Source organism: Microcaecilia unicolor, chromosome 3 (assembly GCF_901765095.1).
Source record: "Microcaecilia unicolor chromosome 3, aMicUni1.1, whole genome shotgun sequence".
NCBI lineage: Eukaryota > Metazoa > Chordata > Amphibia > Gymnophiona > Siphonopidae > Microcaecilia > Microcaecilia unicolor.
This window is the reverse complement of record NC_044033.1, coordinates 376328728-376352962: the sequence shown is the minus strand read 5'-3', so window position 1 is coordinate 376352962 and position 24235 is coordinate 376328728. Positions and strand designations below refer to the sequence as shown.

The 24235-nt window shown below is 46.7% G+C and overlaps 1 protein-coding gene across 1 annotated transcript in view; it reads left to right on the top strand.

Annotated features, from left to right (window-relative positions):
* Positions 1–307: 307 nt before the first annotated feature.
* The window catches only part of EMILIN1 (elastin microfibril interfacer 1), a 102203-nt gene continuing 78275 nt past the window's right edge, over positions 308–24235 (top strand). Inside the window, exon 1 of the mRNA XM_030198621.1 lies at positions 308–961. Coding sequence (XP_030054481.1) covers positions 780–961 — 182 coding nt within the window. The 5' untranslated portion in view covers positions 308–779. The remainder of the gene's footprint in view (positions 962–24235) is intronic.

Here is a 24235-nt window from a genome sequence, read left to right as displayed (position 1 = left end):
CCATATTGAGAGTAAAACTGGAGCCAAAAGTGCTAAAAATAAATCATACAAGCAAATAAAAAAAATTGCAATGAGTGGAAAGTAAAGCAGGCCTGAAACATAATCAGTTTAAAACGGCAGTTGTGCAGCTGGAGTGTGTAATTGGGCAGGAAAAGCAGAAAAGCAGGGAGGGTTATCTGTGCTGTCACTGAGAGCACCTCCTTTTTCCTTTCCTCTTCTGAATGTATCACACAGGGACTGACTACTTTTTTTTTTTTTTTTAATAAACCCTGCATCCCTCTCTCTTAAGTTCAGTGGGTGTTTTTAGCTGAGAGTAGGCTGTCCAAAGAGGTTTAAGAAAAGGGGAAGGGAAAGAGAGAGCGAGAGGCACAACTAGACCGGAGCTGACTGGGGAATTCTTTGAAGGGAAGAAACATAAACTAAAAATCCAACTTTTTGTCATCTCTGCAGATGGATTTACTGTACAAAGCACACACACTGGAGGAGAAGAAGAGCTTCAAGAGGAATTAATACACGTTTGAATTATTTCCCCACACTTACACGCTTAAAGTTAGGCGTACAGTTGTGTTTTATTTTAAAGGGGACAATCATCTGGCTGAGGACTGTCGATTAATGCCTGAGTGAGTGAGCAGCACCCTCTTTGGAAGGAGTAAAGGACACAGGGAGACAGCAAACTCTCTGAAGCTGCCCACTTGGATCTTTCTTGGCCTTTTTCCCCCCTCTCTTTTTCAGCATTTGGACTCCCTGGCTCCCTCTCGCCTCCACCTCCCTGACCTGAGATGGCTGCATCCTGCTATTCTTTCCTTGGATTTATTTGCTGCATTTTGGGGGGCGTTTGGGCTGTGAATTACCCCCAGAGGTACAGTCTGTATACTGGAGGGGTGGCGCCTCACAACCAGGTGCAGACTTCACAAGGGATATCCCAGATACAGAGTGGACTTAGAGCCGCCAGCCGGCACAGGTAAGCCCCCTGCAGGCACAATCTGGGTGCGATTCAGCTGTGCTTCAAGCAGTCGCAGGCTTTGAGTTCAGGAGTTGTAAAATCACTAGCGCTAGGGAATGCTGGTGTACTGATTTTTTTTTTTTTTTTTTTTGCAATTTTCATCAAAATAACAAAGGCAGCCTATCTCCAGTGCTCTGTGGTGATGATGATAATGGGGTTATTCTATGAGATCGAAAGGGGATAGGTACGACATGCACAAGCATACAGAGAACAAACTTAGAACGTACTTTCTGATGACTTAAAAGATATCCATAAAAGCTATGATGAGTGATGACAAAAAAATAAGGTATATTGCTGAATCTTGATATAATAATCATCACGCAGTAATGCTCACAGTAGAAAACAGATAAATACTTCAGAGCAATAAAAAGCATTGGATAAATCCTCTGATACCAGAAAAAAAATGGTACATTGGTAAATGTTATGGGGAATTATTAAATATACCTTTTCTTTAAAGGAATACATTTAAAAAAAAAAACCTATGACGGTGCCCTTTATAACCAATTCTCTGAGCCACATTTTAACATTGCCCCTAGGCTGTGGCAACTAAGTGTTTTTGCATGGTTATTATTTATCATGCAGGATATATATCTGAAAGATGCAGATTACTGGGGAACTCTTGAGGCAGGTCAATGGAAAGCCACAAAGTTGCCTATGGATGCCCATAGAATCCTGCAAAGCAAAGAATGAAAAACAGTGTGGCATCCCCATCAATGCTCTGGTGTACTGATTAGATGCTTCTGAGTACTGTGTGCAGGTATTTTGAGAAGAGCTGGCAGACTCTAACCTGGCATCCAGTCCTTACTGGCTTCCCCTCCACAAGTCATCTAGCGCCTTATTAACATTTTTTCCCCCACAGAAACGCACACACATACTTGGGGAACATTTCCTTATGAAGAAGGCCTGTGCTTTTCATTTGCTCCTGTATAGGCTGTAAGTTGTCTGGGAAGACAACTTGTCACTGTATTATTTGCTTTCACAAAATACATGGATATGGAGGGAAAACATACTGGTGTCTTGGGAGCTTATCTGTCACATTTATCTAGTGAGTTATTATAATGTAGGGGACAGTCAGTCCTGGTTCGTTTTCCATTCAGTTCTTTAATTACGGGAGTGGAATCCTTCCTGTAATAATGAAGCACCAGTTGTGGCAAGCAGTACAGAGGCATCTTGGATTACTGAACACAAAAAACCCATTGCTGGTAACAAAGACATTGAAAAGAAGGAAGTTACTGAGCTGTGGTAAAATTTCTCACATTATCTCAGCTTAGTTTACTGCTGAAATCGCTAACCTGTGGTAACTCAGCACCACAAATTAGTGACTCCTGCAGTAAAGAGTAAGGCAACTTATGTTTAGAATCAAAAGCTGCACTATTCAGCTTCCCAGGAGCCTAGGGCCAGTGGCAGCAGCCTGATGCTTCAGGGGAGCCATCATACAGAGGCCAGAGCTGTATAGGTATCTATAGCAGACTCCTCGTCCCCTCCCACCCCAGTAAAGACCCTCACTATGCCTCAAAGGTACTTTTCAAATCCTCCTGTCAGTTTCTCCCCCCTCAAAGACTCTGTAGCCCCACTGAGCCAATTTCTGGTGGTCTAGTGGAATGGGATAGGAGTGACTCTGGGGGTTCAACCCCTAGCAGTAGTCTTGTAGTATTATGACTAGGGATCAACCTGCCTTCTAAAGGCACAAATTTGGTGCTATTTTTCAATAAATAACACAGCTTGTGGAGTTCAATGCAAGCTGCTTTATTTGATTTGCAGAATAAGGAGGTATTTTGGGTGCTCTTGCATGGTGTTTTTTTTCATCTGATTATTATGTAGCCCACAGTGACCTAATTAACATACGTTATGGCAAAATAGCATGTGATTTTGCTGTTTAATGCACATTAAGGGAAAGGAAAAGGGGGGGGTGGGGATTTGATATACCGCTTTTCTGTGGTTACAATCATAGCGGTTTACATATTATATACAGGTACTTATTAAGAGGCAAATATAATACGTTATTCATTTAACTGAGGTTAGTAACTACCCTTCCCTCTCCAGGCCTCCCCAATTTCTTTTTTTAGTCATAATTATTGGTAGAAAAAAAAATGAACCAGAATTACCAACCAGCCAGTGCTACAAATGTCCTGAACAGAAATCTTTTTACTAGAAGCAAGATGTATGTGGATTCTGCTACTGCTTGTTCGAACACAGATGAATGGAGAAGCTGTTCTCTTGATATACATGATTTCCTACTGCTGCAAATTTTTTTTCTCTATAAACTTTGAAGCTCTCTATAAGAAGCTTTGGTGTTTTCAGCGAGTCATACAAAATGGGCCAGATGTGGACGACCCATTAGTGAATGAAAAAACAAACATAAGAGTCCCTATTTGTTAATAGTCATTGTATAAACTCCACTGCTCTAGTATCTACTGGAAACCATTAAATAAAGTCTCATAAAATGGCAACAATCATTTAGTATTCACCAAAAGATTCCCAGCAGGGTGGAAGGGTGGGGGGCAAACCAAAAACTTCATGTCGCAGCAGTTTCATTGTCCTGGACAGTCAGCTCAGCATTTTGCAGCTCAGTCTGTTTGATGTGAACTGTAATGAATCAGATTTCTTTGGAAAACATGTGGTCTGCCAGATACGTAATCTGAAACTAACTTTTCTTCGACCATGAATAAACTTTTGCCTTTCCTACTTGTAATGTTTCAGGCTGATTGTGTGTGATCTTTATATGGCTGTACTATCTGAGTCCATATCATAGACGTTTCAAGGTCGATGTCATGATAAAACCCCCTACGTAGGATAAAACAATACCATGATATTCTAAAGGAAAGATGCGGGGGCCACTAGAATCCTACTGACTTTTCTATATGATAGAAATTATCGCCATTGCTGTCATTGTCCTTTTTTCTGCTGCGCAGTGCCAGCCTTTATCAATTTCTGTGGTCTCTTAAGAAGTGAAAGGAGGCACTTCTATTCTGAATTTATTGATTGCTTTATGGATTTTGCCTGTGTCCCAGCTTCATGTTGGCACTGGTCCAGAAGATTTCCCCTGACTAGATGCTGAACTAGAGGCAGCTAGGGAGTGACAGAGATTTCCCTATGAAAGGAGATTCAGTTCTATGGGTGGCAGCTCTGGGAGTGAAGTGGTGCTTGTGAATCACCCCAAAACTGAGCAAATCCCTTCACTGTGTCCGGGGAGAGAGAATTTGTGTTGAGTTCAGCACCCTCAACCCTTCCAAAAACTGACTCCTATGCTTTGTTTCTGAGACGAGAAGGTTCCCGCATAGATTATAACACTACTACTTATCATTTCTATAGCGCTACAAGGCATACACACACTGATATAATCTGATATTTGCAGACAGGATTTGATTTTCAGTACACTACAAACCTCTGGCACAGGAGGAATGAGAATCTGTTCCATGGAAGGAGTGACAGTTCAGTCAAGTTTCCAGCGTATCCACAATGAATATGCATAAGATAGATTTGCATGCATTGCCCCTATTTATGGAAATCTATCTGATACGTTTTAATTGCAGATATCCTGAAAGCAGGATGGTTGGCTCATTTGAGAACTCCTGAGCAAGCTGATGAAATCTGTGGAATGGACTATACATAGAAACCCTCCCTGCCTGCCAGAAACATGTTTCTGTTTTGTTAGCGTGGAGGAGTGGCCCAGTGGTTAGTGCAGTGGACTTTGATCCTGGGGAACTGGGTTCAATTCCCACTGTAGCTCCTTGTTATTCTGGGCAAGACAAGTAATCCTCCATTGCCCCTGGTACAAAATAAGTACCTGAATATATATAAACCACTTTGAATGTAGAAAGGTGGTATATATCAAGTCCCATTTCCCTTTTTCAGATTCTACACAGAATGTTGCTACTATTGAGATTCTGTTGCTACTATGTGAGATTCTACATGGAATGTTGCTATTCCACTAGCAACATTCCATGTAGAAGCCTGCCCTTGCAGTTCAGCAACGCAGCCGCGCAGGCTTCTGTTTCTGTGAGTCTGACGTCCTGCACGTACGTGCAGGACGTCAGACTCACAGAAACAGGAGCCTGCGCGGCTGTGTTGCTGATCTGCAAGGGCAGGCTTCTACATGGACTGTTGGTAGTGGAGGAGTAGCCTAGTGGTTAGTATAGTGGACTTTGATACTGGGGAGCTGGGTTCAATTCCCACTTTAGCTCCTTGTTATTCTGGGCAAGACACTTAATCCTCCATTGCCCCAGGTACAAATAAGTACCTGTATATACTATGTAAGCCACTTTGAATGTAGTTGCAAACACCACAGAAAGGTGGTATACCAAGTCCCATTCTCTTATTAACACTTAATATACTGTCTTTCACAAAAACAATCAAAGCGGTTCACACTTTCAAAAGACCAAAGCTAGAAAAGAGTTGCAACTCATCAATACAACAGAGGGGGGGGGAAAGAAAGAAAACGCCCCAGAAATAACAGATTGGTACTAGTTTGAGTCTTATAGAATGGATCTGTAGGTCTTCACTGGTCTTTCGCATTAGAAGTATTCAAAATTCATCTTGCTTTCAGACTACGTACTAAAGATGTGTGAGGTTAGTGAGCAGCCATACAGGAACACACAGAATTTAAAATGTCTGATCAGATGGTTTCAAATCATACACATATTCAGCTATGCTATCCAGTTAAGTAGCACTATTGAATATCCATATATAACTTGGAAATATCTAAGGCAGATGTTCCAAGTTATACCTCACAAACCACAAGAGTGGAAGAAGCCAAACCACAGTTCTCAAGTGGATCACCAAGTCATTTATTCATCCAAAGTTCGAAGACTGAATATTTCCCAATTCTGACAGATTGAACCCTACATGGGCTGTGTTTCGGCACCCAAAGCCTTCATCAGAGGTTCATCTAAGCCAGTGGGATTACGTTAAAGTATGCATATCTGGGGTACAGCTTTTTCAGCCCAGTTCAGAAAGAACTGAATGGAGAAGCTCTATTTGTTACATTGCTGGGTGATGACAACTGTGTTCTCCCTGACAAACAGCTGGGCTTTCAGGATTCTGGAACAAAACCTATTGGTGACTCCCCGGACCTCACCTTTATGCCAGACACTTGAATATCGTTTATATTTAGCAGCCGGATATCGCTGATTAGATATATAAATTAGGAGCCTGACATTCAGCCAGTGGCAAGCAAGTGGAGGAGTGGTCTAGTGGTTAGAGCACTGGTCTTGCAATCCAGTGGTGGCTGGTTCAAATCCCACTGCTGCTTCTTGTGATCTTGGTCAAGTCACTTAATCTTCCATTGCCTCAGGTACAAACTTAGATTGTGAACCCTCCTGAATGTAACTCACCTTGAGCTACTACTGAAAAAGGTGTGGGCAAAATCTAAATAATGATAATGTTTTGCTGACCACTATTGGCATTAAATTTGGAAATTCAATGCTGGGCCATGTCCGGGCACCGGCATTGACTTACCAGAGCCGGCTAATGTGTAGCTGGTTAAGTGCCCATATTCAGTACTTAACCTTCTATGGTGGACCACATAAAGGGGTCATTTTATTAAGGGGTGGTAAAAGGGGGCCTGTGCTAGCATCAGCATGTGTTTTTGATGCACACTGAGGTCCCCTTTTACCACAGTGAATAAAGGTCTGTCTTTTTTTGAGGAAAAGAAATGGCCATGCGGTAAGTGAAACACTTATTGCATTGCCATTTTGGGGGGGGAGCCCTTACTGCCACCCTTTGAGGTGGCGGTAGAGGCTCTCATGTTTAACCCAGTGGAACCCGATTACCTTGCTAAAGATATAAAAAGAATTGAAGCGGTGCAAAGAAAAGCGTCAAAAATGGTATGGGATTTGCGTTACAAGACGTATGAGGAGAGACTTGTTGACCTGAACATGTATACCTTGGAGGAAAGGAGAAACAGGGGTGATATGATACAGACGTTCAAATATTTGAAAGGTATTAATCCGCAAATGAACCTTTTCCGGAGATGGGAAGGCGGTAGCACTAGAGGACATGAAATGAGATTGAAGGGGGGCAGACTCAAGGAAGTATTTTTTCATGGAGAGAGTGATGGATGCTTGGAATGCCCTCCCGCAGGAGGTGGTGAAGATGAAAATGGTAATGGAATTAAAACATGCGTGTGATAAACATAAAGGAATCCTGTTCAGAAGGAATGGATCCTCAGAAGCCTAGCCGAGATTGGGTGGCGGAACCGGTGGCTGGGAGGCGGGGCTGGTGGTTGGGAGGCAGGGATAGTGCTGGGCAGACTTCTACGGTCTGTGCCCTGAAAATGACAGATACAAATCAAGGTACGGTATACACAAAAAGTAGCACATACGAGTTTATCTTGTTGGGCAGACTGGATGGACCGTGCAGGTCTTTTTCTGCCATCATCTACTATGTTACTTTGTTACCTCCGGAAAAGCCCCGGTGTTACAAAATATTTGTAGCTCCGGAAATGGCATGTGTTGGGAGTGGGAACTACCACCGGGATCCTGTGGCAGTTCCGAATTGGCAGGTGGCAATCCTGTTGCCATGTGCCAACCCTTTAGTAAAAGGGCCCCTTAGATAAGACTGACTTTTATGCAGTCCAATTTATGTATATTGTATTATTGATCTCTCGTGGTTGGAGAACTTCTTTTGAGAGCCACTGTTTGTACCCCCCCCCCCCCCCCCCCCATCTGGATTTTCTGTCAGCCCATTCTTGGCTTATTTGGCATTGTTTAAAGTAAATAAGTTGTAATTGCATTGCTACCAATTAATACGTTTTTTTTTCATTTTGCTCAACATATATGCATTATTTGTTTTACTGTGAATGAATGGGACTTTATGGTGTATTCTGTTTCTTCAAGTACCTCAATGGCCACCTCTCAGGTATTAAAAATTTAGTTTCTAGAAATGTCCATGGTCTCAGGCACCCTGTTAAGAGAAAAAAGATCTTGATAGCCCTAAAAAAAAAACCCTAAATGCCAAAATTATTTTCTGTCAGGAAACTCATCTTTCGAATGCCAAACCATTCTTAAAACAGTCTAATTGGATAGGATTATCATGTTCATTCCCAGCTTTGGGAAAGAAAAATGGTGTAGTGATTCTTTTCCATAAAGATCTGAATGTTCAGATAAAGCAAAGAATTTAAAGATTCAAGGGCCCTTTCACTAAGCTGCGTAAGTGTCTACACGTGCCCAATGCATGTCAAAATGGAGTTACCGCCTGGCTACCGTGTGGCTCTTGCAGTAATTTCATTTTTGGTGCGCGTCCGATACTCACGGCCAAAAAATAATTTATATTTTTGGACGTGCGCCAAGTGGCATTTGACGCACGTAGGTCACTCCCGCCTGGTTCCTGTGTGAGATTTTACCAGTAGGTCAATGGCTGATGGTAAGGTTGCAGACCCAAAACGGACGTGCAGCAATTTTGATTTTGCCATACGTCCATTTTCGGCAAAAATTTTAAAAAGGCCTTTTTTTACAGGCGTGCTGAAAAATGGATCGGCACGGACCCAAAATCCACGCCTACACTACCGCAAGCCATTTTTCAGTGCACCTTAGTAAAGGGAACCCTCAGATAATAATGAACTTTCACTTCTTAACATTTATGCACCAAACCAGGACAATCCATCATTTTTCTATGCTGTCAAAAGCATTATCTGCTTGTGATCCTTTGCCTCTAATCGCTGCAGGTGACTTCAATTTACCTTTAGATGTTTGGTTGGATAGACATTTGAAAACTGTGTTTTATGTCCCCAAAGCACATACCGTGTTGCATTCCCTCATAGATAACTATCACCTGGTAGATCCCTGGAGGAGTTTACACCCTGACACCAGAGACTACACATTCTTTTCCTCTTCACATTTAAGTTATTCAAGGATAGATTATTTTTTTATTTAAGTACATAGGTACATAAGTATTGCCATACTGGAATAGACCAAAGGTCCATCAAGCCCAGCATCCCGTTTCCAACAGTGGCCAATCCAGGTCGCAAATACCTGGCAAGATCCCAAAAAAGTACAAAACATTTTATGCTGCTTATCCCAGAAATAAGCAGTGGATTTTCCCCAAGTCCATTTTAATAATGGTCTATGGACTTTTCCTTTAGGAAGCCGTCCAAATTTGTTTTAAACCCTGCTAAGCTATCCGTCTTTACTACATTCTCTGGCAACGAATTCCAGAGTTTAATTACACATTGAGTGAAGAAAAATTTTCTCTGATTCATTTTAAATTTACTACTTTGTTCAAGTTGTTTACTTTCTTCTGTATTTAAAGCGAGCACTTAAACAATCACAAACAGACCATGCGGTAATAACTCTAAAATTACAAATTTCATCACAAGTTTCTGTCAAAAAAAAAAAAACATTATGGAGACTGAATCCACATTTAGTCTCCTTAGAAATTTATCACAAAAGAATACAAGATTTCATCACAAACTTTATGGAATAGAACACATTGAAAGTTTTTATCATATCACCCAGTTTCTCCTTTCCTCCAGGGTATACATGTTCAGGTTAACAAGTCTCTCCTTGTATGTCTTGCTGCGCAAACCCCTTGCCACTTTTGTCACTTTTCTCTGAACTGCTTCAAGTCTTTTTGCATCCTTAGCAAGATACGGCCTCCAAAACTGAAAACAATACTCCATGTAGGGTCTAACTAATGACTTGTACAGGGGTATCAACACCGCCTTTATTCTGCTGGTTATACCCCTCTTTATGCAGCCTAGCATCCTTCTGACCGCAGCCACCACCTTGTCCCATTGTTTTGTCACCTTGAGATCCTCAGACACCATCACTTCCAGGTCCTTCTCCTGAGCCGAGCTTACCAGTCTCTCCCATCCTATCTGGTACATCTCTTTTGGATTTCTACATCTCAAGTGCATCACTCTGCACTTCTTCACATTAAATTTTAACTGCCAGACCGGTGACCAGGGCCGCCGAGAGGGGGGACAAAATTCCCCAGGCCCAGCCTCCAAAGGGGGCCCAGCGCTGGCGCTGGGGTCTCTCTGTCTCTCTCTCTCCTCCTGAAGAAAATAACAGTGCCAGGCCTCTCTTGGAAGCTGGGGAGGAGCAGACACTGCAGGGCTTCAGGCCAGGGCCTCTGGTTTGGCTGGCGGGGTCCCCCCAGGCCCCGCCAGTAAAAAGTCTTCCTCCAGCGATGCTCTTTACTCTGCCGCATTGCCTGCCAAACAACTGCTTTTCCCCTCAGGCCATGCATGCTCAGTTTTGAAACCAAGCATGCACGATATGAGAGAAAAAGCAGCCGCAGGGGTAGGGAAGGCAACTGCGATGGAGTGAAGACCACTCGCAGTCTGCCCCTGCAGCATAGCATTGTTGAACAGGGTGAGAAGAGGAAGAAAGCATCTTAATATGGCAGGAGCTCATGATGTGCATGTGTTGCCTACACAGATTAAGAGGCTGTATTTGGCACAACGACCCTTAGTGATATGTTCTGATGTATGCTGAAACCTTCTGCCCAGTGTTTGGTGGCAGCCAAAAAAGCAAACAGAATGCTAGGAAGTATTAGGAAAAGGATAGAAAATAAGATCAAGAATATTATAATGCATCTGTATTGGTCCATGGTGCAACCACACCTTGAGCATCGTGTGCAATTCTGGTCGCCATATCTTTAAAAAGATATAGCAGAAATAGAAAAGGTTCAAAGAAGAGTGACCAAAATGATTAAGGGGACGGAACTCCTCTCATATGAGGAAAAGTTTGAGGTTAGGACTCTTCAGCTTGGCTGAGGGGGGATATGAAAGAGGTCTACAAAATACCGAGTGGTGTAGAACGGATAAACGTAAATTGATTTTTTACTCTTTAAAAAATATAAAGACTAGGGGAAACTCAAGGAACTTACATGGTACTACTTTTAAGGCAAACAGGAGGAAATTATTTTTCACTCAATGAATAGTTCAGGTCTGGAACTCTTTACCAGAGGATGTGGTATCGGTGGTTAGTGTATCTGGGTTTAAACAAGGTTTGGACAAGATCCTGGAGAAAAAGTCCATAGTCCACTGTTGAGACAGACAAGGGGAAAGCCACTGCTTGTCCCTGGGATCAGTAGCATGAATCTTGCTACTATTTGGAATTCTGTCAGGCCACTGCTGCAAACAGGATACTGGGTTAGATGGACCATTGGTCTGACCCAGTATGGCTATTCTTATATTCTTACCAGTACAAGTGTTGAAAACCTTTTTATTTGAGAAATATTATATAGAATAAGGTTTTAGATTGACATGTTTATAACATTCTTGATTGTACAAGGAAATTTTTGATATTGTTGTGAAAATGTGTGTAATCTTAGGCCAGTGTGATCCGCCTTGAACCAATTACCGTATTTTTCGGACTATAAGACGCACCGGACCATAAGACGCACCTAGGTTTTAGAGGAGGGAAATAGGAAAAAAATTTTTTTCCTTTTTCCCAACTCTAAAACCTAGGTGCTCTGGTGCGTCTTGTCCGAATCCCGCCCTCCCCCCGACCCTGTCACCACTTCTTCCTACTCACGCGATCTTCCCTGGTGGTCTAGTGACGTCGGGGCAGGAAAGAGCCCCCTCTTTCCTGCCCAGCGCGCTGCTCTCCATCCTCCTGTATGCATTGCTGCCTGACGGTCTCGGCGAGATTCAAAATGGCCGCCTAGAATTGAAGTCTCGGCGGCCATTTTGAATCTCGCCGAGACCGTCAGGCTGCATACAGGAGGATGGAGAGCAGCGCGCTGGGCAGGAAAGAGGAGGGTCTTTCCTGCCCCGACGTCACTAGACCACCAGGGAAGATCGCGTGAGTAGGAAGAAGTCTACCTTCGGACTATAAGACGCACCCCCCATTTTCCTCCCAAATTTTGGGGGAAAAAAGTGCGTCTTATAGTCCGAAAACTACGGTATTATTTTTTTGGCTAAGAGGAATATAAATGTATTATTAAATTAAATTAATATGGCCACCAGAGAGCAGAAGCAAGTGAGTTTGTTCTTCATCCTTACTGGAATCGTCCCTTGAGGGTGGTCAGGGGGCCAGGAGGGGGTTCTGAGGCAGTCACTTATTTTATACTAGAAGGGATGAGGTTTGCAGGAGAGGTGCAGGCCTTATGAGGAGAGCCATCTTGTTTTTTAATACCTTGAGCCCCAGACCAGGGATCAGAACGGGGGTCACCTGGCTCACTAAACCTGTTGGGGAATCAAGACCCAGCAGTTACAAGGGCAAGTGGCCTTTTATCTACTGCCCCTGCCACTCCTTCATCGGGCCATACATACATATATCTCTTGAAATTGAATTAATTATCTTTTGTGTAAAAATGTGTGACGTAGACTTTACATTAAAGTTTACTATAAAGATGTTTTGCAAAATTTTATCTCAAAAGGGGCTTCACACATTAATGCAAAAAGCACTTGCATTATCATCCTTGCCACCATTTTTGCAGTTTAATAGTACACAAATACACTATTCTACACTACCAACTAAGACAACTGACTGCTATCTAGTAACTAGATCTAACAATTGCTTATTAGGGTGAATATGCAGTATACAGAAAAAATATAAAATAGCATTGGATGAAAACCAGATCAAGATAAAGGAAAACACAAGGAGAGAGAGAGAGAGAAGATGAGAGACCAGCAAGAGTTACAAATGTCAGGGTGAGCGAAACACAGATGTTTATAATTATTACTGCAGCTGGTGGGGAGAGTGCAGAGCTGGCAAAAAACTGGAAACTCAGGGTCTCAGTAGCCATACCCACTAAAGTTACTTTAACAATGTCCCAGTTTTCAGTTCAGGAAATGTGGTAATTATGCCTGAGAAAGTTTGGCCAGCCAGTCTACAGACTACAAACGTGGCACATAACTACAACAGTGATTGTGTAGCATTATTTAGAGCTCCAGAGAGGACATTAAAAAAAGGGACCAGAACTGGGAGAAATGAGGATCAGTTTTTAAAGGGTCTGACCACTTAACTTTGATTCCCTATGAAAATTGACCACGGCTGCCCCAAGGGTGGGGCTTAGTCAGGGGAGGGAAATTAGGCACCTAAAACAGGGCAGGGATAGGTGGTGTAAATATAAGCAGCTACATCTGTGAGCCAAGTCCTGGATATCCAGCCACTTCTATCCTCCTCACCAATGTAAATCAGCTCCCCGGCCAGAGCCTGATTTCCATCCTACCCCCTGAATCATCAAAAGGTCCTGTGATCTCTCCTCCTGATCCCCAGCAACCCACAAAGAAGTGGATCCTTTATGATCCCCAAACCCTCTCAGCCCCAAACAGTTCCTCCATGTTTCCTTATTTCCCTGCCCCTCTGAGCAGATCTTCCTTGGCCATGGACTCCCCTTCACCCCTGCCCCCTTTTTGTAATCTGCAATTAGAATTCAGAAGATTCTTATTTTTCTGCTTGGAGGTTAATTTAGTAGCAACAAAGCTGACCAGATTATAGCCAGATAAACTGACTTGGGATAAATGTTCAGTCTAGCTGGGTAGACTGTGTTTGAAAATTGCCCTTAAAATTGGCAGGTATCATAACTACATGAGACTCTGAAAATTTATGCCTGGGTGACTACAGGGCTAGTGCAACCCGATACGTGTGTTATGTATAGCAGGGGGGCGCAGACATTTAGGGGGCACCACCTGTTGCACCAGCTCTTCAATGAGAGAACAGTTTGTAATGTTCTCACCAATCAGCTCAGTCTCTTTCTCTCCCCTGGGTCACAAATACAAACAAAAAAAAGTCCAACACTCTCACTCAGTGTCTGGCTTCAATCAGACGGGTGCAGGCTGGGGCTGGATAAAAATCCAGAAGGCCGTAGGATTTTGAGCTGGACTTGTCTGAGTACCCTTGAACAGTTTTCACTCTCACTTCCAAGGAATACTCACCACACCAAGGATTTATCTTTCGTGCAACTCAACTTTACAGAATTCTGCAACAGGCGGTAAACCAGACTTCATACTTCTGGAAGCAAACAGTTCTGGTAACTTCAAACACAATTTATATCCCACATGTCAGTCTCTTACTTAGGAGAAATCCCAGTTGACTCCTCTCTCAGGATTTAGTAGTCCTTCAGTATGTACATATTTACAATTCCTCCTATCCATTACTCATCCCTTTGGGCAGAAATAATCCATTGTTTCTCACAAGCAAACTCATCCAGGACCAGACCTCTCTGTCTGTCCTCTCCTCCAGAGTTGCACTTCCATGAGCTGCACCTAGGCTCTTCCCTGTTCCTGCTTTTGGACTGGATTCCTCTTATCCAGTCAGAGCACTCCACTCAGACAGTTATTGTGTTTGGCTGACAATAACTCCCCCCTCATACTCAGCTTTAAGTTATCTGGCCTTTTCAGGATACCCCCTCACCTCATGGGTCCTGGCGGGGTTGAAGGCAACCAAAGATCGTGTGCTCTGTTAAACCTTAACTTTTATTACCTCTATAACTCAACCCTTACTGTCACTGAACACTAAGAAACATTTTTTCCCTTCAACTTCCCTGCCAACCTCTCCCTTGGGCAAGCCTCACACTCTCTCTCTCTCCAGCCCAGTGGTGTACCAAGGGGGGAGCGGTGGGGGCGGTCCACCCCGGGTGCACACCGCTGGGGGGGTGCCGCTCGCTGGTCAGCGTCGTTGGTTTCCATGCTCCCTCTCCCCAGAACAGGAAGTAACCTGTTCCGGGGCAGAGGGAGCATGGAAACCAACAATGCTGACTGGCGCGCAGCACCCCCCCCCCCCCAGCGGCGTGCACCCGGGGGGGGTTCTTTCGCTGGGGTGGGGGTGTCTCTCCGCCGGGGGGGGGTGCACTGCACAGGGGGGGTGCTACACCCGGGGGGGCGGGGCACATCAGCCATCCGCCCCAGGTGTCAGCGCCCCTCGGAACGCCACTGCTCCAGCCCACTGATACTGCTCTCCCTCACCCCAGCAGTCTAGTAATCCCCATTATAATGGGGGATTACAAGTAGAAGGTGCAGGATCGTAACATCATAGGGCCTGTGCCAATCTCTCCTCTCTTCTGCTGCCATCATTGCTTCTGCCACTGCTACTGCCGTACTTCCAGATCTGTGGTGGCAATCAAAGAAGCACCAGTAGCCAGTGGTGAGGGGCCTTTGAGGCTATAAGCTGGTAAAGGTCCTGCTGGCCCCACCCTTCCTGAATCAGAGGAGGATAGTACCAGCAGGGCCTTCATGATCAGAGGGCTCGTACATCACACATTGCTGGCTACCTGTGCTTTTTTGATTGATGCTGCAGGCCCTGAGCTACAACAGTGACAGCAGCATCAGCAACAGAAGGGAAGGACGTAAGCTTGAAGGGAAATGTTGTACAGGGGAATGAGAAAGAGAGGGAGCAAAGTTATACTGGAAGGAGGAGATAGAGAAGGGGTGATGCTGGATGGGTGGTTGGGAGGAAAGGGAGGGGAGAGAGGGGGCAATGTTGGACTGAGAGGAGGGAGGGGAGAAAAAGGGTGTGATGTTGGACAGGTGAGTAGGTAGGTGGGAGGGAGGGAGGGAAAGGGAGGAAGAGAGGGTGATGCTGGATGAACCTCCGTGCCTAGCACCCTTAGATCAGCTCAACTTCATTGTCTCTATATACACACTTATAGAGATGTTCACCACAAACACACTAGACATGCTATATTTTCAGTCCAGGGTCCTGAACTTTGGAACTCTTTACCTGACCAACTGTGTCAGAGTTGCTCTTTAGATGTTTTCAAATCAGAGCCCCAAACATTTCTTTTCCAAATCACATTCTCCTCCACCCCATAAATTCTATACCAATTTCATATCAATCAAAAATTGGAGTTCCCCTCTTCTTCCCTACTCTTTGTTGTCTAATTCATTAGTCCATTCCCTCTTTGATTTTAGGTTTACGCTGTCTTGATGGTACCTCTCGTTAGGTGGGATAGTACATTTTTAATAAACTTGAAACTTGATAAACCTGATGGATGGGTGGATGGGATGGGAGGAGAGTTAAAAGAGAAGGAACAATTCTACACAGAGTGTGGGGGGGGGGGGGGGGGGGGGAGGGGAAGAGAGAGAAAAAGGAGATGCTGGACAGATACAGGGAATGAGGGTAGTAGAAAAAAGGCTGAATCTGTACCTGACAGCCAATGTAGAAGCAAAACAGCTCCAGGTTATCAAGGATAGATCGAGCCAGAGCAGGTTTTACCTCAATTGAATGCAATGGAAGTAAACCCAGGACTGGCTCATCCTGTTCCTGATGACCAGGAGCCATCTGATAATCCTACCAGACCCCATCAGTCTCCTATTTTGTTCCCCCGCTGATCCTAATGTGGTCCCCTGTCACATTTCCAATTAGTCGGTATTTGACCAACCTGGCCAATTTTTGTAATGAGAGATTGGCAGTTGGCAAGACAAAAAATGACTAATGTAAGGTCAGTTTTCTGCTGACCACTACCAAACTCAGGGGCATCTGTTTCTTTCCTGCCTGCTGGAGAGTTGTGATAGAAATGTGAAACCTGCCATCTGCACAAGTGCATTGAAATGATGCTGGTCCCTCCTTCTTGGATGCGGGCTTCCTACATCAGTGGGGGCAGAACTGGCATCTCTTCAGAAGACCTTTGTGGAAGGCAGTTCTACCTACGTGTCCTTTACTTCTGTCGTGGCTCTTGCAGTTGCAGGTTTGTACACAAGGTGCTGCAACGGGCAGGACTTGGGGTGCAGAATGGGGAGTGGGGAGGTTGAAGAAGACATGCTGGTTATGATGGGGCAGTGGGAGAGGGAATAGGGATAAAGATAGAAGAGATAGTGGACCACCTAGAAAGATGAGAATAGGGAGACAGAGAGGGGATGCTGGATGTAGAACACTGGAAAGGGCAGGGGGAGAAAGAGGAGGATGCAGAGAGAAGGAAAGATAGGGGAGGAGGAAAGAGAAGGGGGAGTTATTGGTACCGAGAGATTGAAGAAGGAGAGAGAGAGATGGAGAATGGGAGGGCTGGAGTGAGGGAAAGAGATGGAAGACTGTAGTAAATGTAGTAGAAAGAGGAAGGTTGAGGACTGGTTGTATGAAGGAGGTGTGAAATCTGGATCGAGGAGTAGAAAAACGTATGGAATAAAGCTGAAAGGAAGAGATCAGTGTTAGAGATGGATGTAGGAGAGAGAAAGTGAAGACATAAGAAGAGAGAAATGGTCATTTGACAAAAGACCCTGGAAAATGTTCAGACAGAGGAAAACAGAAACCAAAGTTTAGAACCAATACAATTAGAAAAATAGATTGGTCAGATAACAAATATAGAAAAAATGATTTTCTATTTAGTGACTGAAATATATCAGTTCTGAAATATATATTTGCCAGAAATGATGTTATCATGATGTTAGACATGGCTGTGGCGAAGGGTAGAAATTTGGGAGGGCTAGTAGGCTGTGTCTTTTTCAGCTGTAAGCAGGCTTGGGGTCCTCACTGGCCTGGATGCCCAGGGCAATTGCACTAGTTGAACCCTTCCCTCCCCTCCCCCCACCTCACCATTGCAAGCCCTGAGATCTGCTGTCTTTGCAGTTTGCACAGTCCAAGGGAAAATGCATCTTTCTATTTCTCTGATGTTGCACTAAATGCAGCATCTGGCTTGTTTGGGGTTTCAGTTTAATTTTTGTCTATAGGTTTCTATTTTCAATGCCTGTCACTTATTCTGTATTTGGTCAGTGTTTGTGTGTGCTCTGTGTGTGTGACTGAGGCTATGTATTTCATTAACATGTAATAGGGCATGGCCAGCTCTTGAGGGGGGGAGGGGTCTCAGTGGTAAACTGGGGACAACAACTATGCATTTCCTCTCCCCCCCCCCCACTACATTAAAAATACTACCTTTGCTGATGGGGATGCCGAAGTTTGCCAGTCCATGGCGCTCCCCTCCTCCTTGTGCTGCTGCAGTAATGAGAAAGTCAGCAGCATGCCTCCAGCTGCTGACTTCGAGACTTCTTGTGCATGCTCAGTTATTATGTGAGATTTGGAAGTTAAATGCTGGCATGGTAGATTTGTTCTAGGCCCTCAGTGACTTTGTTTTGAATTGTCTAATACTGAGAGGGTTTATGTTGCTGTTATTGAGATTACACTAAAATCAGAAATGTTTTTGCATTATTAAGTTCTATAAGAAAATGCCCTAGCGCCACTCTACGCCCATTGTTGGGGGAGAGACTGACAGTGTTTCTGTAAAGACAGAATATACATTTGAATTTAACACCGTTTGGGGATCATGTGTATGGTGGAGGACTGTGGCTCAATGCAGGGCTGCAGAGAGATACAGCCGGGCCTGGGGCAGGACTGAACTGCTATGCACGTGTGCACACACCCACCCACCCATGCACCCCACCTGGACCTCTGCCACCATGCTGGTCCCCCACACTCAGGCCACTGCCCCCCACACCTTTCTGTCTGCTCCATCGCTCTGTCCTTTCCTGTGCTGCTTCTGTCTGTGCTGGAAGTCGGAACCAGGAATGATTGCATTAATGTGATTGTCAGGTTCTCAGGTTCAGAGCCCGCGGGGCCGGGCTCTGGAGCAAACGTGAGCCCTTGGGCTGCTGACGAGGAGCGACAGCAGCAGGCAAAACCCACCAACCAACACTGGGTAAGCACACCGGCAGGGACTGCAGGCACTGCCCAGCGAACCGGAACACATGGACTGGAATCCCCCGGACTGGAGGACACAGGACTGGAACACACACCGGACCGGAACACACTGGACTGGAGCACACCAGACTGGAACACCCTGGACTGGTCCCCCGGACTGGAGGACACAGGACCGGAACACGGGACTGGAGCACACTGGACTGGTCCCCCGGACTGGAGGACACAGGACCGGAACACGGGACTGGAGCACACTGGACTGGTCCAGCAGCTTCACCTGTACTTAGCTACTAAGCCCCCCAAGAGTTGAGCTCCTGGGTTCGAGTAGCCGACAGGACTTACTGGATACCGGATGACATAGGGACCAGGACTGGAAACAGAAGTGCTCCTAACCCTAAACTGATCTACGTGCTCCCAAGCCCTAAACCAGCAGGAGTGTTCCTAACCGTAAACTGACAAAAGGACTTCCTAAGCCCTATACTAAACAGGAGCTCCTAATCCCTGCTCAAGAAAGGGACTTCCTCAGCCCTAGACTAACAGAGCAGGGAACTAAACACAAAGCTAACACAGGTGCTACTAAGCACCAAGCTACAAGCAGAGCTTTACACTAATAAGCTAAACACAGAACTAACCAGCTACCTAAGCACTGCTCTAGCAAGCTAGATACAACTAACAAGGTGCTTCCTAAGCACTACTCTGGCAAGCAACCAGAAGAGCTCCTAGCACTAAAAGGGAAGACAGGGGAGCCACAAGGAAAAAGCAGTGAAGCTAACACATAAGCCAAAAGTGATTCTAAATCACCAAACACCAACAGCAAAGACTGCAATGCTCCCAATAGCACAAACACCAGAAGTACTTCTAACAGCAAACTCTGCAGTGTTCCTAACAACACCAAACCCAGGAGTACTTCTAATAGCAACAGAGCTTCCAAAGCCCTACACATAGCAATGCTTCCAAAACCAAGAGGGAAAAGCAGGGGAACCAAAGGGAAAAGCAGGAAAGCTAAACACATAGACACCAGTGCACACTGCACTAACACTAACCTGGACCTTAGCAAAAGCAAGCAGGGACCCTAGACACAATGTCAGAAGTGCACACTGCACCACCCTACCTAAAGCAAACACAACTGTTGCAAAGGCCCTGAAGCAGGGTTGCCAGGTGGAAAATTTTTTTCCAGCCCGATGGAGCCCAAAAAACAGCCCAAAACCCGCCCAAACACAAACCCCGCCCCTGACACCCCCACCCCCGCGTCATCACCCCCGCCGTCATCAACCCCGCCCCCGCCGTCACCGGCCCCGCCTCCCACGTCACCGGCCCCGCCTCCCCGTCATCGGCCCCGCCTCCCACGTCATCGGCCCCGCCTCCACGTCATCGGCCCCGCCTCCCACGTCATCGGCCCCGCCTCCCACGTCATCGGCCCCGCCTCCGATGTCACTAACCCCGCCCAAAACGTCATTAACCCCCACCCAAAAACGTCACTAACCCCCCCCCCCCGCGGCCGAAAAAAACCGCCCTGAAGGCCAAAAACAGCCCAAAAAACCGCAACCCGCCGCGGGCAAAAATTTCCCGCGGCGGGTCGCGGAAAACCGCCCAATTGGGCGGTAAAACCGCCCACCTGGCAACACTGCCCTGAAGGAAACAACACCACTTCCTTATCAAGGCCCTCCCTGATGATGTCATACTCCCTAGACCTAAGCAAAAGCACACTGACCCAGAGAGGCCCAACCCACACCAATGCAAAACCGTGAAACACTTGAAGCCAGTACACCCAAAGAGAGTTAGAGCAACTCAGGCAACACACACACAGCTGTAGTGAAGTGAGACAATTAACCCCATGCTGCTGGAAGCTGCCAGCACAGAGAGACAGAGCCAGCTCAGAAAGGAAAGAGAAAAGAAACAGAAGCCAGCTAAGAAGCTGACCCCCAGGAAAGAGGTAAGTTTGAGAGGGGTTCAGACCCCAATCATAACAGTGATATTGCATTAATGCAACCATCCAGGTCCTGGGTGGAATGCAGGAGCAGAAGAGGACAGACCCGGAAGCAGGCAGGAAGAAGTTTGCTGGTGCCAGACCCAACCCAGGCTCCCCCTTGAAGGCTGGGCCCAGGGAATTTTGCCCCCCTGCCCCCCCCCCCCCCTCAGCGGCCCTGGCTCAATGTGGGTTGAAGAGTGCAGTCCTTTTATACTCCCCTTCCATTCCAACTTGACTAAAGCCAGGGCCGTGCCTAGGGTCTCTGGCGCCCCCCTGCAGACTATCAGTTGGCGCCCCCCCCTGCAGAGTATCAGTTGGCGCCCCCCCTGCAGACTATCAGTTGGCGGCGGCGGCCCTCCCCCTCTCCCCCCCCGTGAAAATGATCGCTCACCACTTGCCACACTGACAGGAATTGTCAGCAATATTCTTAGAAACAAATTGCTATACATTGCAAAATAAGATAGCAGATGTAAATTCTCAAAGTGGACATATTCCAAACACTAAAATGAAAATAAAATGATTTTTTTCTACCTTTGTTGTCTGGTGACTTTCTTTTTCTGATCATGCTGGCCTAGTATCTGATTCTGCTGCTATCTGTCCTCTTAACTCTGTTTCCAGGGCTTCCTTTCCATTTATTTCTTTCCTTTCCTCCTTTCTTCTTCATTTCTGGTCCTCAGCTTCTGCCTATTTTCTTCATCCATGTGCAGTTTTTCTCTTCTCTTCCTTTTCCCTCATTTCATCTCCTTCATCTCTCTTCCCTCCCCTCTATGTCCAGCAATTTCTCCTCTCTCCCTGAGCCCTGCCCTCCCATCCATGCTCCTCTGTCCCCTGCCCCTCCATTCATCCTTTTCCAGCAATTCCCCTCTCTCCCTGAGCCCTGCCCTCCCAATCCATGCCCATCCATGCTCCTCTGTCCCCTGCCCCCTCCATTCATCCTTTTCCAGCAATTCCCCTCTCTCCCTGAGCCCTGCCCTCCCAATCCATGCCCATCCATGCTCCTCTGTCCCCTGCCCCCTCCATTCATCCTTTTCCAGCAATTCCCCTCTCTCCCTGAGCCCTGCCCTCCCAATCCATGCCCATCCATGCTCCTCTGTCCCCTGCCCCCTCCATTCATCCTTTTCCAGCAATTCCCCTCTCTCCCTGAGCCCTGCCCTCCCAATCCATGCCCATCCATGCTCCTCTGTCCCCTGCCCCCTCCATTCATCCCTTTCCAGCAATTCCCCTCTCTCCCTGAGCCCTGCCCTCCCAATCCATGCCCATCCATGCTCCTCTGTCCCCTGCCCCCTCCATTCATCCTTTTCCAACAATTCCCCTCTCTCCCTGAGCCCTGCCCCTCCCATCCATGCTCCTCTGTCACCCTCCATTAATCCCTATCCAGCAATTCCCCTCTCTCCCTTCCATGACCCCCCCTCGCATCCATGCTCCTCTCTCTCCTCTCGCTCCCATGTCCAATCATGTCCCAGTTGGCCTGGCCTGGCCTGGCCTGCCCTCTTCTCCTCTCCCCCTTCGCATCCATGCTCTCGTCTCTCCCCTGCCCTCCCACTACCATTGTTCAACTGCCCGCCCTCTTCTCCCCCCCCCCAACATCCCTTTTCTTTTTTTTCCTTTTTAAATTTTTCTTTTTAAATTTACCTCCGTGGCGGTTCCGGCAGCGCAGCATCAGTGAAGGAGGCGGCGCTCCCGACGTCTCTAGCCTTCCCTTCGCTGTGTTCTGCCTTCTTCTGACGTCAAGGAAATGACGTCAGAAGAAGGCGGAACACAGCGAAGGGAAGGCTAGAGACGTCGGGAGCGCCGCCTCCTTCACTGACGCTGCGCTGCCAGAACCGCCACGGAGGTAAATTTAAAAAGGAAAAAAAAAAGAAAAGGGATGTTGGGGGGGGGGGGGAGAAGCGGGCGGGCAGTTGAACAATGGGAGCAGGAGGGCGAGCGAGGTGAGCATGGTGTGGCGGCGCCCCCCAGAGAGAAGCGCCCTCCTGCCATGCTTACCTCGCTTACCGTGTTGGCACAGCCCTGACTAAAGCCTGCCCTGATGCCATCATTGCAGTTATTTTGGGGGAGGGGAGGCAGGAGAGGAATGGCGCATGAACAGCTGCAGATACCTGGGTAAACCTAGACTGCAATTCAGATGGGGGAGTGTGTGGGGGGGGGGGGGGGGGGAGGAGAGTGAGAAGAAAGGGGAGAGAATGAGCAAGGAGGACCTGGATTTCTAGTTTTCAGGGTAGGACCAGAAACCCCAACATCAGATCTGGATGCCAAGTCTCACTCATTAGGGGTGTGTCACACTCATTTGAAAGCTCTCTCACTCTCATACTCTTTGAGCCCTATTTCTCACTCATCAGAGTTTCAGTACCAGTGTATCACTGCTTTCATGAGAGAGAAGCCTTAGAGAAGTAAACTAAGTGGTCTGAGCCAGTGGCGTTTCTAGGGGGGCAGACACCTGGGGTGGTGCCCCGCCCCCCGGGTGCAGTGCCCCCCCCCCCGAGGCAGCGCGAACCCCCCCGACGAAAGACCCCCACCCCGCGAAAGAGTCCCCCCGGGTGCATGCCACTGGGGGGGGGGGGGTGCCGCAGCGCGCACCTGCTGTGAGTTTACTAACTTTGCTCGTTCGCTGCAGCTCCCTCTGCCCCGGAACAGGTTACTTCCTGTTCTGGGGCAGAGGGAGCTGCAGCGAACAAGAGAAGTTAGCGAACTCTCGCAGCAGGTGCGTGCCACAGCACCCCCCAGCGGCGTGCACCCGGGGCGGACCGCCCCCACCCCCCTTGGTACGCCACTGGTCTGAGCACACCGTCCTGTCTAGTGTTTCCCCTTGCCCTGTCCCTTTTCCCTTTACTGCAAGTATATGTGCTCTGAAACCAATGTGGGTGGAAGACAATATTCAGCTCAAAAAGTACAGCCACTTTGTATTCTTGCAGAGGCTCCATAGAAAAGCCATTATCATTTAATGCTGCCTTGATTCATTTGCAAAGCAATACCAGTGGCGCACTTAGCTTGGTTGCCACCCGGAGCACCCTCCCTCCTCCAGGCGCATCACCCGCCACCGCCCTCCCTCCTCCAAGCAAGGGGGTGCACTGAGCAGTCGCGCGGCTGTTGGCTCTGTCAGTCCCCTGCCCCGGAACAGGAAGTTGACGTTAAAGGGGGGCAGGGGACCGACAGAGCTGATAATTGCACAACTGCTCCCTTGCCTTCACCTGGGGCAGACTGTACCCACCGTCCTGTCCTTGGTATGCCACTGAGCAATACTACACTTAAATCATTCTAGATTTATACTCTGGATGTACTCTTTGTCCTTCAATCTCACTTCTTGGTTTGGTAAATCTCACTCTTTGGGATAGTTCAACCTTGGCATCTCTGCTATAGTAATGCAGAATGTGAGAGCAAAACAGGTGATTGTTTATGCTGTGTGTGCTAAGTCTTCCTTTGTGAAGCTATTTTCCCAAAGTTTTTGCCAGCTCTGGTTTAAGACTGTTCACCTCCAACATTTTGGGCGGTTGCTTGCAGTTATTTGTTTGATCTGTGAATGGCTTCCTATAGGATTCTACCTAAATTCCTTTCAAGCCTATCCTTTTCTTCCCTGTAGCTCGCTCCCCAAGCATTTTATAAATAGTCCTGCTCCTTCGCTTGTTTCTGTGGCCTACAGATAGGATTCTTTGAAAGTGATGATATCCTTTCTTAAACCAAGAAAAACAGTTTCTCCTGGAATGTTACTATGTGATAATCTAATTAAGGGTTCTCTGTGAGGCTCTGAAA